The sequence below is a fragment of the Lissotriton vulgaris genome, chromosome 11, assembly GCF_964263255.1.
Source record: "Lissotriton vulgaris chromosome 11, aLisVul1.2, whole genome shotgun sequence".
Classification (NCBI taxonomy): Eukaryota; Metazoa; Chordata; class Amphibia; order Caudata; family Salamandridae; genus Lissotriton; species Lissotriton vulgaris.
In genome coordinates, this window is record NC_141699.1 from 37,277,774 (window position 1) to 37,293,639 (window position 15,866).

At 45.3% G+C, this 15,866-nt stretch overlaps 1 protein-coding gene across 1 annotated transcript in view; it reads right to left on the bottom strand.

The window, feature by feature from the left end:
* LOC147678918 (uncharacterized) overlaps positions 1-15,866 on the bottom strand; it is a 474,950-nt gene that overhangs the window by 70,633 nt on the left and 388,451 nt on the right. The window contains exon 3 of the mRNA XM_086944690.1: positions 10,140-10,219. Coding sequence (XP_086800816.1) covers positions 10,140-10,219 — 80 coding nt within the window. The remainder of the gene's footprint in view (positions 1-10,139; positions 10,220-15,866) is intronic.

Here is a 15,866-nt window from a genome sequence, read left to right on the forward strand (position 1 = left end):
GTCTCATTTATAGTGGCCTCAACCACTCTCCTAAGCTGACGAATATTCCTACTATTAGCCATAGGACCCCAAAAGGGTAGAAAACCCTTAAAGAAGTCTCCAGCTTCTTGTGCGACAGTATCTTTCGCATCGATTACACCTCTACCATATCTTGTCTTATGGTAATCGAAAACCGCAGTGTATGTAGGGGGAAGCAAAAATGCCACATAACATGTGCCAGAAAAATCAGATGGCAACCATGTGTATGCTCTATCGTGACAAACAAAATACGTGCCTTTAGCTGGCACGAACGGAGGAGATTTCTGGGACGTATAAACGTATGTGTGAACACACACACTCTTACCAAGCTGAGCTCTCGGATTCTGACCATTACCTTGCAAACAAAGATGACCTCGGTGGGGTACAATCCAAATAGGAGGAGACCTTCGCTGCCTTTCTTTCTCCGTCAAGCTCACACTATGTCGTCTTATTCCAACCGAAATACGCTCGTACCTCATCTCTAGGGATAGTGTTATACGCATCGATATCTCTAATCATATCAACTATTCCCCGTATCAAGGCATTAATATTTGCATTGTCTTTGATAGAAAGTACAGGAGAGGCTTCATTCGCATAGATAAACATTGATTGGAGTGCCCAAACTGACCCGTTAGGCGAAAAAGGCAAAACAAAATATGGCATTCCCTTATCTGTAGTATGTGGCATAAGACCACACACCCAACAATTCGTGGTATTTATGACTAGCTGATGCTGATGCAACATCTGTATAAACGAATTGCTCACAAATTCTGATCTTCGTGTCTGTTCTTGTTCAGGTAACGTATGAAACTCATGTGGAGAAACAGTAGAAAAAGAAAGAGTAGGTTGGGAGGTAGATGTAAGTGGCAATTGTGTGACATAGAAAATCCAACCCACACAAGCTAACGTAATATTCAAAAGCATTAGAAAACACATTATTAAAAAACATTTGCTACGAACTAATATACATATTCGGTTTTTAGAATCCACTTTCCTAACACATTTTTCAGACTCAAGAAACTCCATCCTCTAACGTGCTGCTCACGGAAATTTTCCTTCTTCACTTAAGTGTGCGCCAAGATCGCACTAACGATCCTGAACCACAGACCTTGTGTCAATACGCGGCTCACCCCTTAAGAACTTCCTACCGTGACCCTGCAGCTGAGTCCGGATGGTGACTCGAAAAAGGGAAAAAGCAAAAAAGTTTCTTGATCTGCCAAAGTGTAAATTCACTATCTAAAAAAATATTCCAGTTTCACGTTTATTTGTCCATATGTACAGTCTTTCGCGGTCTTAGATTGTAGCGTTCTTTATCAGGTACAGTTGGATCCTTGAATAAAAGTTCCGGATTGGTGGTGTCAATCTTTAGATGAGGAGGCACAGCAGCTTGCAGAACATCGTCATCCTCGCGTTCCGACCGTGTCCATGTCAAATGAGCATCACTAAATGGAACAAATCTAGGAATTTTTTCACATTCAGAATCGGCTATACCTCCCCTCACCCACTTGTCATATGGTAAGGGCAATGGAACTTTTTTTCAATGGGTGGCATGCACCCAGTTTTTCTTGCCATCTACTCTAACAGCGGTTCGAGTCACTAACAAAACTAAATGCGGTCCAGTCCACCTCGGCTCCAAATTCCTTGTTCGTTGAAAATTCTTCGTAAGAATATAATCGCCGGGTTGAATTGTGTGTCCTGGATCCGCAGTTGCTGTCGGTAGACTGTCATAGACCTGTCGGTGGAGAACACGTTATTTAGCAGTCAAGTCATGTAAGTAATCCACCAACATAGGGTACTCAATACTACTGTATTCTTTAGGACGAGGCACACCCCAAACATTGGCCGGACGACCAAATACAATTTCATACGGACTAAGTCCCACTCGAGAATGCACAGTCGTCCTTGTTGACAAAAGAGCCAACGGCAAGGCATCCGGCCATGTAAGACCAGTACTCGCTTGTACCTTAGCTAATTTCAGCTTCAAGGTACCATTGTAACATTCAACAAGTCCAGCAGACTGGGGGTGATTCGCTGCATGGAACTTCTGATTTATTCCCAATCCAGCACATACTTTCTTCATGATTTGACCCACAAATTCACTCCCATTGTCCGACCATACAATTCTCGGCAAACCATACTTAGGGAAGTACTCTCTCAGCAAAACCTTGGCTGTAGACAAAGCAGTATTATCCTTTAGAGGGGTAGGCCTCTATCCACCTGGAAAAGGCACAAAAAACCACAAGGACATACTTCAAATTATTGCATCTCTCCATATGTATATAATATAGCTGTATCACCTCAAACGGATACGTCGGAGGATCAAAATGACCAGCTGGAGTTGGAGTTCCCTTACCAGGATTATACTTCAGACAAATCATACAATGTTTCACCACGTTCTCTGCACATTTCGGAATTCCAGCATTCGGCCAAACTGGAGCCAACAACTTGCATATTCCCTTCAAACGTATGTGAGCCATTCCATGAGCCATTGTAACCACTGGGAGCACATACACATCTGGCAACAGCCATCGCTGGTGTTCTGACAACTCAACCCAACAACCTGTCGAATCCAACATACCCGTAGTTTCTCTCCAAACACTCACTTCTTTCTCAGTCGCTTCAGCCTGAATCATTTTCACACTTTCTATTGTGTCTTCACACATTCCACCAGCCATAACCCAATTAGCTGGGCCTGCAACATACATACGGCTCATCATGTCTTTCGCCGTTTCCTTTGCAACTTCATCCGCAAACGCATTCCCTCGACCAACATCGTCCACAACTTTCTTATGCGCACTACACTTCACAATTGCAATCTGCTTTGGGAGAGTGAGAGATTCCAAAAGTTCATTCACCAACTGCCCATGCTGTATTTTGGTTCCGTGCGCAGTAAGGAACCCACGCTCTCTCCACAAACGCCCAAAACTATGGGCAACTCCAAACGCATACTGGCTAACGGTGTAAACATTCACTCGCTTTCCTTCTGACAACACACACGCTCTAGTCAGTGCAATCAATTCTGCTGCCTGTGCAGAATTCTGTGGTATGCGTGCTGTCTCACAACTGTATGTAAAGTTGTAATAGCATACGCTGCAGTCGTTTCACCATTCGGCAGCTTAAAACACGAACCATCTACCCATAGGGTACCATCAACATCCGTAAGGGGAGTATCCCTGAGGTCAACTCTAGCTTTCGTTTCTTCCTCTTTACGAAGAAAACAATCATGCTGTTCCTGAGGATCCGTCTCTGTAGAGATCGGTAACAACGTAGCTGGATTCAGCACATTACATCTTTTAATGTGCACATGACTAGCCAACAATGTCAACTCGTAACCTGACAGACGTGCACTAGTAAGGTGCTGTGTCTTAGTCCTGTTTAATAAGGTATCCACTGCATGTGGGACCATCACAATCAACGTATTGTCCAATACCAAACCAGCAGACTGTCGGATAGAAATAGCCGCTGCAGCTGTAGCTCTCAGACAACTCGGCAACGCCTTAGCAACTGGGTCTAACGTAGAGGAGAAATACGCACATGGATGCTGCTTGTCCGCAAATGGTTGTGTCAACACTGACAACACACAACCTTCTCTCTTGTGCACGTACAACGTGAAAGGCTTACTATAGTCTGGAGTACCCAGCACAGCAGCCAAACACAATGCATCGCGTAGTTCAGAAAAACTTTTCTGACATTCGTCAGACCAAGGAAGAGGATGCGGAGTATCTTTCAGAGTCAATGCTAACAGAGGTTTTGCCAACAGTGAAAAATTGGGAATCCACTGTCTACAATACTATGTAATACCTAAATTGGCACGCACTTCTCTCTGTGTGGATGGTACATTCATTTGCTCAATTGCTTGAATTCGTTCTGGGGTCAATCTCCTTCCCTCCTTCGACAAAAGATGACCTAAGTAGGGCACTTCTTGGCGACAATATTGCAACTTTGAAGGTGACACTTTATGATGAAGGTCAGACAAATACCGCAACAAAGAAAGAGTAGCCACTTTACAAATCTTTTCATCATCAGCAGTAATCAACAAATCATCGACGTACTGAATAAGAGTAGCACCAACAGGTAACACAAAACCGTCAAGCTGAGTTTTCAACGCCTGACTATAGATGGAGGGACTTTCACAATAACCTTGGGGAGCTCTCTTAAACCGGAAGCTTCGGCCTCCTAATGAGAAGCCAAAAATATCCCTACTCTCCTCAGCAATAGGAATACTGAAGAAAGCATTCTTCAAATCGATGACAGAAAACCAAGCTGCCGAAGCAGGAATCAAAGTCAACAAAGCAGTGATATCAGGTACCACAGAAAACTGTGGCACGACTATCTTATTTATCTCTCGAAGGTCGATCACAAACCGGTACACAGTTGGCTGAGAAGCATCAGTACGTTTAAGGACAGGCAAAACAGGACTGTTACAAACATTACCTCTCGTTTCCTCAACTACACCCTTCTCAACCAGATCATAAACAATCGCTAAAAGAGCTCTCTCACCATCACTCGAGATCTTGTATTGGGGAATACGAGGTAGCCTAGCATTTGACTTAAGGGTGACAACATATGGTGGAATCTGCAAAAGACCAACATCATTTGGACCTGTAGCCCAAAGTGTATCAGGAAGCGAACGCAATTCCAGTGGCAAACAATCCTTAGACAAATACATTGGGGAAATCACTTTCTTACCGAGGGTAAGTTGTACTCCTGAAGGAGAACAATGCAATGTCGCATATAATCTTTTCAGCAAGTCCAAACCCAACAGATTCTCACCACAACCAGTCGTTAAAATAAGTGGAGCTTCCAATTTACAAGGGCCAATCGAAAGGGAAAAAGGACTAGAAACCGGATTACGAACTGGGGCACCTGAAAATCCTACTGAAACATTGGTCAAGCCAGACAAAGGTGCGCCAGGAAGTTTAGAGTGCATAATAGAACTCTTCATCGCACCAGTATTCAAAAGAAAAGGTTCTACCACACCTGATGTAATCACTTCAACATAAGGTCCACTCTGGTCTACTGGAACTGACACTACTCCCTCACTTTGTCCTTGGCTGTCCTAGTTATCATTATAACCAGAACTCTCACCTTCGACATAGTAATCCTCAACATAATACTGGGCAGACTGACCACCCGGAACATTCTGTCTGTCAAAATAATTCGCAGAATTCTGTAGGGAAGAGGAACGCTCATTCTGGGGAAACACACCACGTCCCCTACCCCAAGGAGCTTGCTGAAAACTATCACGACCTCTCTGACCAGATACACCATTCGCACGCTGTAAAAAAGCCGGGCAACTATTCTTGTAATGACCTTCCTCTCTGCAATAAGCACACTGATTAGGGCCAGGAAAGAATCACTGAACATAAGGCTCCGGCTTCTGTAAAAAGTTCTGAAATTGTGGAGGTTGCTGAAACTGAGGCTGATTCTGACGAGGCGGATAAGCTTGCAGCAAAAGAACTTTCGTCTTTAACTCTTTTGTTTTCTTCTCCACTTTATCCTTCTCATCTTTATCCCTATTCTCGTAATATTGTGCAGTAGCCAATATCTGGGCCGCCGAAGAGACAGCCCATGAACTCTCAGAGTCCTTTAACTTCTTAGAAAGTTCAGGAAGCAAATTAAAGACAAATGTATCCACAAACAACCTTTGACCACCCTCCGTACTCATATCCTGGCCACTATGATCAATAAACGTCTCTTCAAACCTAGTGAAGAAATCAGATACACTCTCGTCTTTCTTCTGCTTACATGCTGCTAACTTATCCCAATTCACTCGTAAAGCGGGCATCATCGTTTTCATCAGATTAATAATTCTACCTGGTAATTCTGAAACTAGAGGTTCAGGTTTAGCACCTCCCTCCTGTCTACCATCTGCAGGAACAATATTCGCCCAAGTATCACCTAATTCAGCAGCATGATTCTCATGACGAATCTTCGCCCACAAGGGTTGAGGGACTACATTACCCATCAACATATCGATGTCAGCTAAATTCATAATACACGCTTCAACTGTCTGGGACAACTCCTTGTAATAACCAGCAGGATTCTTACGAGGGTCAGGTAAGGTCTGCTTTAGAGCCAAGACCTCTGCTCTCTTACAAGGGACATGTACCCATACTCGCTGAAAATGAGCCGGAGCGGCCTGAATACCCTGATTTACATTAGCCTGGACTGCTTCTTTCCATCCTGGAGGAACTTCTCTCATAGGGTACTGTTTCACTTTCGTCCTAACAGAGGAATCAGGTTCATACAATGTCTGAGGCGAAAGCCTAGATCTGAAAGCAAGTATCATCTCTACAGCATCTGTAACATCAGATTCCACTATCATCCCTTTGGCAAAATCTGACTGAACATCGCGCACATCCTGCGGAATCGGACCCAACTCATTATCTTCTCATTCCTGACGCAGAAAAGTACACATTACATCAAAAACATACCTTTGCTTAGGCGGTTCCCACTGAAAGAAAACATCCATAACTGCTGGCAAATCATACCTCGGAGCATTCAAAATCCACCTACGAGCCAACAAATCCAACACTGTCCGTTCTTCAGAACTAGGAAGCTGACTACGACTCTGTTTACGTTCCGAAACAGGGGTCATATTCAGTGACCCAAACAATGGTGACAACAAATTAGAAACAGTTTCTGTCATTCGTTTTCGAACAGAAGGAGAAGAAGCAGACATAAGAACAGGAGAATAAGTATTCTGAGGCAAGGAAGGTGTAGGGACAAGAACAGTAGAAATCGAAGATGCAGAAGCAGAAGGCAAAGGAGTTTGAGGCAAAGCTGATAGCAAGGCTGGCGACCCTAGAATGGGTTGCGCAGGAGAAGGCAAAACCCTCTGTGGAGTACCGGGTGGCTGAACAACAGCAGGAGGTTGAACAACAAAGGGTGGAACAACCGGGGGTAATAGGGGCATAGTAGCACCCTGCACATAGGGAGGAGGCAATCTCAGTAAATGAGAGATCAAAGGATCTTTTTCAGGGTCTTCCATCACTTTCGGAGGAGAAGACGGCAAGGCCGGATAACATTTATCTATGGCCATGCAACACTGTCTATCTAAGACTTCCCTCGCACGCTCTTCTCCATCTTCCTTAAACTGTCTAGCAGCTTGTAGTACTGACATATTTTTATCTTTCCTATCTCTCTTTGCTTGCTTAATTTCTCTCTGTTTGGCTTCCTTACGCCAAAGGCGGAAAGAGTCCAACATTGCCGGCCGGGCATTCTTCCTAAATAGCTTAACTTCTAGATTGTCTAAAATCTCTGTTTCAAAACTACCATGTGGGGGCCATCGTAAAAAACCATCCTTTTTAGTGTAGTGGACCCATACTTCATTATAAGCAATAGGGCCCACTCCGTGTTTTGAGTAAAGTTCATAAGTCGGAGTTCCAACCGGAGGTATCGGACATGAATCCTCCCATCGGGAATCCCTGTTACTACCACAAACAAACCAATTACCAAATTTACCAAGACCAGGCATCTTGCTCACTAGTCTGGTTTCAAACTTCAAAGATAATCAAAAAATGATACACTCGTAAATATACAAGCCCTTCGGCTTTGGGTACTGCAGCAACCAAATCAAAACCAAGGAACCAGAAAAAGTCGTGGGAGAGACCTACTTATACTTAACCAAATATCTGTCACGCCACCAGAAGACCGTCTATCGTCTCGCTTTACAAACATCAATTGGAGGGTCCAAGACAAGGCGACAGTCAGGGCAGCAGTCCTTCGTAGCTGTTGGAAAGCGGAAAACCTCACAGAAAAGACCTTTGGTCCACGCCGACATGCAGGGGTCGATGAAGTGGGGGCCCTCCTCCAGAATTTCCTCACGTGGCTCCTCGCAATCTTTGGGCTTGGACCGGCACCACTGAAGTCGTCCCACGTTGGCCACGCCAACTGAAGAACCGGGTTTTCAAATACCCAGCGGCATCAGGGACACGCCTAAAGTCCTCTGGGTTCCCTTGCCTTGGTATACAGAGACACGGAATACTTCTAGGTGGCGTCAGAGATCAAATTTATTAGCCGCAGCTAGTAGCAGAAATCCCAGCACTACAACACGGAGTACAACTCAAGAAACTGCTCAATTTTACTAAGGCGAGACATCCCTATTTATACACAAAAAGGTACATTTAAAATGCACGCTCCTGCACCAAAATTCAACCAATAGAAAATACATGACATCACACAGCATCATACAGTAAAGCTCATTTTACAGTGTCCCAACCCATAAGTTAATATTTAGGCATATCTAAATAATAATCTGGAAGGCCCGAACAAACCCTTAATTGGAAGCGTAACCCATGAAATGAAGAAACAGTAAAGAAAAGTAGTTTCAGATAATGTGAAAGATAACAGAAACGTAAAGAAACTAAAAAGTAAAAAAATGTCTTGAATGGTGATTGGGAAAGTAAATAACGATCTTGCAGGGAAATTGGCTTGGCAGGGTCAATTCCAGGTGAAAGGCCAGCTTCTGAATTTAACTCCAGCGCACGAAGAAATCCTTATTTAATGTATATATATATATATATATGATTCACAATAGGTCAGACTGCTTTGCTCACAAACTAACTTCTGAGGCCTATATAAAAGGCAACACCAGATGGCAGTCACGACGCATGGCAAAAGCCCATGTTTAGAAAAGAAAGTCTTAAGGAAAGAAACAATTTAGATATTGTTTAGGATAAGATATGTGCAAGGAAACTTAAGGTTAACGAGGTCCTGAACAGTGATTGAAAAACTCAGACAACAATCAGCTAGTGAAACTGGTTTTGCAAAAGGTCAGTTTCAGGTGAAAAGGGTTACTCTCTCTGCAGTTCATTCAGAGTCAGAAAAACCCAAATTAATATTTGCACGAACTCAGAAGGCAAGGCCACTTGTTCGTTGGGCCTACTTCACTGGCCTACGTGAGGGCAAGGCTAAAATGGAGTCAGGTTTGAGAATTACAGAACCACATGACAAAAGAGTGAAGATCTGGAAAGACTGCAGTAAAAAAGTGAAGTTCTGCCAGGGCACACTGAGGCCTCACTGTTGGAGTGGAAGCCTCTCTACATTGTTGAATTTACAGCGTTGTGATTTTGGGCTTTGAGGGCAGCACATGTATGACGCGTTTATAGGAAAGAAACAGTTGTATTAAAGAGGTGAGAAACATTACTGTGGGAGGAATGGGTGGAAACAGAATCTAGGAGGCTTGATATGTGGCTCAAGTTTGGTGTCGTTTATTAAGAGTTAGTTTGATTAGTAAAAAAGAATATTAGTTTCCAACAAGTAAGGTGTCTCTTCAAGGTTTCACTTGGTCACTCTTCTCTTTTCCCTTGGACTTCCTTCTAGATATTGTCCCTCTATGTGGTCAGGATGACGCTCCCCCGGAGTCACGTCTGCCGCCACTCTCCTGTGTTGCGGCGGCTTATGGGCGGTCCCCGGGGGCGTCCACCACTCCTCACACCAGTCCTCCGCTTCCCCGATATCATCTTCTTCTTTATTCGACTCCGTCACGCACTCCGTGTCTTCGAGCGTGTAGTCGTCGTTCTCCTACACCTGCCTCGTCCTCAACGACACGTCTTCCTGGTTCTCTTCTCCCTCTTCCGGGTATCCCCTCTCCTTACGTAGTGGTTGTCCCGCCTCCTCGTTCATCGTACTGGTTGCCCATTCATCAATCCTCTGTAAGGGACGTTCTCCTTCCTGTGAGGAGGAGCGAGTTCCCGCTGTTAACTCTTTCCTTGCCCTGGGAGTCCCTTGGACATCAGAAAACGGGAAACCACGGGTTGCATATAGTGTGCCCCCGTCCTGACTCCAGTCATCCCTCTCACAATTACATACATGGAATTGCAATACAGTACACATGCCTTTTCCTGTGCTTGCACTTGTATATCACATGTAGCCGTGAGTTAATATTACAACTGTTTCTCTTCCTGTTCGGCAGCATGTGACTGCGGCCCAGAGAGTCAGTATTGTGGGTGGGGCAGAGACTCTGTGGGTGGAGAGAGGGCAGCAGGCATCTTCAAAGTCACTAATGGTAGGTTAAGGAAGGAGGCGTGACGCGGACTCACTCTCCAAGTCTAAATTTGAATGCTTAGATTGGAGTGAGGTAAACTGCGGTCCCTGACCCTCAAGGACGCACTTACTCTGGCGGATAGAGCCACAGTTCTTCGATGCTAACTGTTTTAAATGTGTTTTCCCATTTCCAAGAACAGATTTCTCTTGTCTGAAGGCAAAGGACAGAACAGACATTATAAGTGGTGCTTGCATACCTTTCAGCATGGACGTGGATAGCTGTGGCGAGAGGGAGACTGGTGTTACTCCCCAGCACGATAGCGGAACCAGTGACCGCAGCTGCAGAAACGTGTAACGTCCTGGGATTATCTACCTGTAGGTGATATCCCTGAGGCTGTGATTGGTTGGGGTTCGGCAACACGCAGGTGCAAAACTCTCACACAGATGGAGAGGCCATTGGGAAAGAACATCCAAAACGTTATGAACTTAATGGCGTGGGAGCCTAGTCTGCTCATTTTCAGCAACCGCCATTTTAACCCTGAGTCACAACAGTGTTTTTCCCCGATAAGTAGGTGTAAACTCGCCCATTGAGAAATAATTTGAAATGTATTGTTGGGAAGTGTATGCAGCATTTTTTAAAGACACTTTGGTTTGGGGATCTTTAGTAATTTGAAGATTTGTTTGGGATATGATGGGAGCTTTTGGTGGATTTGAGGGGCCGTTGAAGCTCAGAGGGTGGCTCATACTGCGAAGCTGGAGGTGGGAAGCAACAACAGGAACAGTGCTGACACAGATTTCATATTGTCTAATTCAGCACATTTTGTTAATCATAAAAACAAAACAACCAGAACCCACAAACCAAATTGCATCCGATTTAGCGTGTTTTGTAAAAGAACACAGAAGCATAACGTGCAGACTACACGAGTCAAAGGAAACAGAAAAAGATGTGCATCAAAAAATAATGAAATCAACTGTTTGGCAATGATACATGTAACAGGGCCAGTCACCAGGGTCGGAATCCACCCACCAAAAAGTGTGACAAATGTGAAAATTAGCCACAGAAAGAAAGGAAATTTAGAAAAGTATACAAAGAAATAAATGGAAGCGAGGGGCTTGATCAATGCCCATAGAGGAGATACAGCATGCCTCGCAGAGCAGCGCATGTGCACGTCTTAGGCTCAGCTTAAAAAGCTATAACAAGCACTGTTGAAAACGGAGCATATCTCCACCCAAATCTGCCCAAAAGACCCTTCACTCATATGCACGTCACTCACACTCTACTACCAATTGCGCCATAGAAAGCCTTTTACCATAGGTGTTGCGTCATGGCGATGCGTTCCACTGGTGTGTGCTCTGGATGTAATGTGGAATGTTGCGTTTTGAATGTCGACACGTGGTGACTGACCTGTGTACCACCAACAGCTCCCAGATAAACCTCTTGAATAAACATGAAGTTTCACTTACTTGGTCTCTGAAGGTTCCTTCCTTTAAGGTACAGTCTGGCGGAGCCATGCAATTCATAGGAGTGATGTGCAAGGGCACAAACGACACACCACCATGGAATACCGTACGGATGTAATCTGGACAACAGTGATGTGGCGGGAGGCTGGCATGAAGGTGTTCTTATGGTGATTGTCTCTTTACGTTATTTATGCCATCTCTAGTAATGCTTCTGGAATCCCAGTTGTGGCGGTTTTCTTGTTTGCCAGGCGAAACCAGAAAAAAAGATATCACAGTGTTTTGTTCCATGGAGTCCACAGATTCTCATAGTAGGTAAAGGTCAGTTGTTGGTCTCCCCCTGTGACTAACTGTAAGGGCAGAAGGGCGCTTTGAGAATCTTTCTTGTGCCGTTTTAGGAAATGTATATTGTTTTGGACATTATAATGTACATCTTTGAAATGTTACAACTGTACACTGATAGTCGTCTTATGGGACAACTCGCGTGGACTACAGTAGACCTGTGCTGGTTATGATAACAAGCCATTGATAAAGCACAAATTAGTTCATTGAAAAAGATCTACTTTCTCAACTTTTTGCTGTGTGCTAAATCCTGTGCGGCTACTATTTCTAAAATAGGCGGCCATCTTAGAATCTGTTAGAAATTGAGTTAGTGGTTGACTGGGATATGAGTCCTAGTCAAGAAGCAACCACAATTCTAGTTAGGGTAACAAGCAGACAACCCTAAAGTAACCTGTGCTCCCCTCTAATAGCTTGGCACAAAGCAGTCAGGCTTAGCTTTAGAGACAATGCGTGAAGTATTTGTGCAACACTTCAAACAGTAACATGGTGAAAACACCACACAAAAAGATTCCATACCAGTGTAAAACAATTGAGCTTAGTTTAATAAATAAAACAAGACCAGAAAGATAAAAATCCAATCTTTAGTACTTGAGATATTGAATTTCAAAGATTTTAGGTAAAATAGCTCCAAGAAGCAAACAGTGCTATTTTGGATATCTGGTTGCACCAGACTGGGACAAAGTCAAAAGTTCAGGCTGACCTTGATGGTGCACGGACCAGCTACTTAGGCCTACTGAACCAAAGGACCTTAATCCTGGTTGCGGAGCACTAGAGTGGATCCACGTCAAAGATGCGTTGGCAGCCAGTGCGAAACTTTGGTTTCGAAGTGTATCAAGGGTGCGGGCGTGGTCCTGTTGCGTGGGCATCAAGAATCCTATTGATGGGGCTTACGGTGCGAGTGTTGCGGTGTTGAAGATGTGAGGTGAAGCAGGGGCAATGCGTCTGTTCTGATAAGCCGCGAAGCTGTGATGCGGAGATCTGTTGTCATCATTGAGGCTGCTGTCAACGCGGGATGCAAGGAACTTCCTTCGGGTAAAGTGTTGTGCAACTGTAATTCCGAAGGCGATGTACCGGCCCCAGATGAGGTAGGCTGCAGTGATGTGAGTCTTTTGCGATGCATCCAATCCACTCAACAGTGATGATGTGTCAGTATTGCTCGAAGATGAGCTGCTCAGCCAAGGAGATGCATTTGGTTCCGCTTGGGGACTCGTCGCTCAGCAGACGATGCGCCGGTTAAGCTGCAGCTATATCTTGGTACAGTTCCAATGTCGCAGTACCCGGGTGGCAGCACTGGGCAGGGCAGATAGATTGCAGGGTCTATGTGCAGAAGCAGGTGGGTTGAAAGTCTTTTATGTCCCTGAGACTTCAGATCAGGGGGCCAGCCATCTATCCCTTGGAGTCACACTGGGTTCATCTGATGCAGGTCCAGTCCTTCTCATCCAGGCAGGAGGTCAGTAGGTCAGCACAGCAGGCGGGAGCTCAACAAAGCAGCAGCCCAGCAGAGTGACAGTCTTTTCAGCAGCACATCAGTCCTTTTTCCTGTTGAAGGTTTCACAGGTCTAGAAGTGTACTGAATTGGTGGCGTCAGAGGTCCAGTACTTATATCCAGCTGTGCCACTGAAGGGTATGTCTTATTATCCGACTTAGTAGTCAGTACGGTTTTAATAAACCCAAATGCAAATACAGTGCAGGTAAAAGTTGATACAAAAACAATGTCAGTTGCAATTTAGTAGACAAATGGAAGTTCCATTGGAGTCTTGATGTAGATGACTCAAAGTGCAAGTTGGAAGAGCAGGCAGCCGACACGTGTTTTGTCGTGTTCGTACGACTTTTTCAACGCTCACAAATGTTTTACAACAGTGGCTCAGAATATTCTTCTGAGAGCCTCCTTGGAGTTTTCTAGGGATCTCAAGTCCTACCTTCCTGCCCTGGCTGCAGACTCACCAGAGGAGGTGGGGACATGCAGCCCTTTCTGTGGGGACAGGACACAGCCTGTTCAGATATAAGTGAGGCTGGGTCCAGCTCCCCCCTCTCATCCTACCAGGTTGTCCCATCAAGTCATACCTAAGCTCCCATTGTGTGTGGCAATCTAAGGGGAATACACAAAGCCCAACTGTCACCCACCCTAGACATGTGATATGAGACAGGCAGCAGGCACCAAATGGCTAAAGTAATAAAATCACAACTTTCTGAAAGTGGCATTTTCAGAATCGCAATTTAAAATCCTGCTTCATCAAAAGTTTGGATTTTAAATTGTGACTCCAGAGACACCACTCTTGAAAAGTATATCTCTGTGCAATTGGGAATAACATTTATAAAAGATAATAAGGTAATCCCAATGTTGTCCCCTGGAAGAGATAGACCTTGCAGTAGTGAAAACCGAATGTAAGTATTTTTCACTCCCAGGACATGTGAAACTTATACGTGAATGTCCTGACTTTTATATGCATTGCACCCTGGCCTCTGGGTTATCCAGGGCCTGCTTTAGGGGTGCCATATGAATAAAAAGTGAAGGTTTGGGCCTTGCAAACGGTTTATTTTGCTAAGTCGCCATAGCATGGTAAACTGCACTAACAGGCTCTGGAATGGCAGAAATGAGACATGGTTAGGGTCTACTTAAGTGGGTGGCACAATCAGTGCTGCAGGGCCACTAGTAGTAATTGAGTTACAGGCCCTGGGTAAAGGGAGCAGCAATTTACTAGGGACTTATAAGTAAACTAGCAGCCCGCCCCAGCGTTGCCTGGGGCAGAAGGGGGCTGGGGTCAGCATTTCCGGATTGGGGCAGCGTTGCCCGGGGCAGAAGGGGGCTGGGGGCAACATTTCAGGCTTGGGTGCACTCCCGCCCCGACCCCCGCCCGCCCCGACATTGCCCAGACCGCCTCGCCTTTGCCTTACCCCGCCCTCCCCAACATTGCCCAGACCGCCTCCCGCCCGCCTCGCCTTTGCCTTACCCGAGCCGCCGCTCTTCTCCGCGCTCCGGACTTCACCGCCACTCCTCGCTGCTCGTCACCGCTCCTCCCCGCCTGTCGTCATCACGCACGTTGCCGGCATCGCTAGGTCGCGGCCAGCGCTACGTCGCAGCCGGCGCTACTTTTAGGGGACTACTTTGTTTTTAAAGTTTAATTTTTTAATTTACGTTTTTTTTTTATGCAGCCTATGTACATCTGCACACCCTGAGGATTACAACAATGTATTGGGTATGTGGATTGGCGCTGTGGTTCACGAGTTTACCTTGCCAAAAGGTTTCTGTTCTCTCTTTATAATAGTAGTATAGAAGATTTGGTGCATTTCCAGTCAAACCGAAAATGCACTAATAAATTAAAGAACATGTTACCTAGCGCAAATAAAAAAAAGTTGAAATGTTTCTTTATACACTTCCCGTGCAATTCAAGTTTTCGAAATTAAGGTTTTATGATTTTAGGTTGTTTCGAAGACATGGCTGAATTGATTTCGTTCAGATGATATGGGAAAACTGTCAAGTGCAAAATGTACTGTGGATATGTTTACTTTCTTATGAGCAGACCTACAAGAAACATTGAATCCTGGCACATCACCTTGGGTTGGTGCCTGTTTGCTACCTGACTCCGGGCCTCTCTCCCTTGTCTCCCCCTGTCATTGGTTCAGTTTTATTTCTAGAAAACATTGTTTTGCTCCCCCGAATATTCCCAGCGCAGAGCCGCGCTGTGTGATTTTGGGCGCCCTATTCTCTCCGAAGTGTCTGTGCGGAGGTAAAAGCGGCGGCGGCAGATACAGTACATCCTCGGTAGCCTGGGGAGGGCTCAGTCTTTGGAGGTCACATCCATCTCTTCGGGGCTAACCTGCTTGGTGGCTATTCGCCACTTGTTGATGTGGTGCGTGCCGTTCTTCTTTTGGGATGACTCGGAGCCCTCCTCCTCCAGTTTCTGTCGCTTGAACTTGGTCCACTGGTACTGGAACCAGACTTTCACCTGAGGAGGGAGGGGATACGCGTGAGACCTGCCCCGCCCGACCCCTCAGCCCCCTGCAGACATTCCCAGCTCAGGCCCCGTACAGCTCCCCCCCAACACCCCCTTACAGAC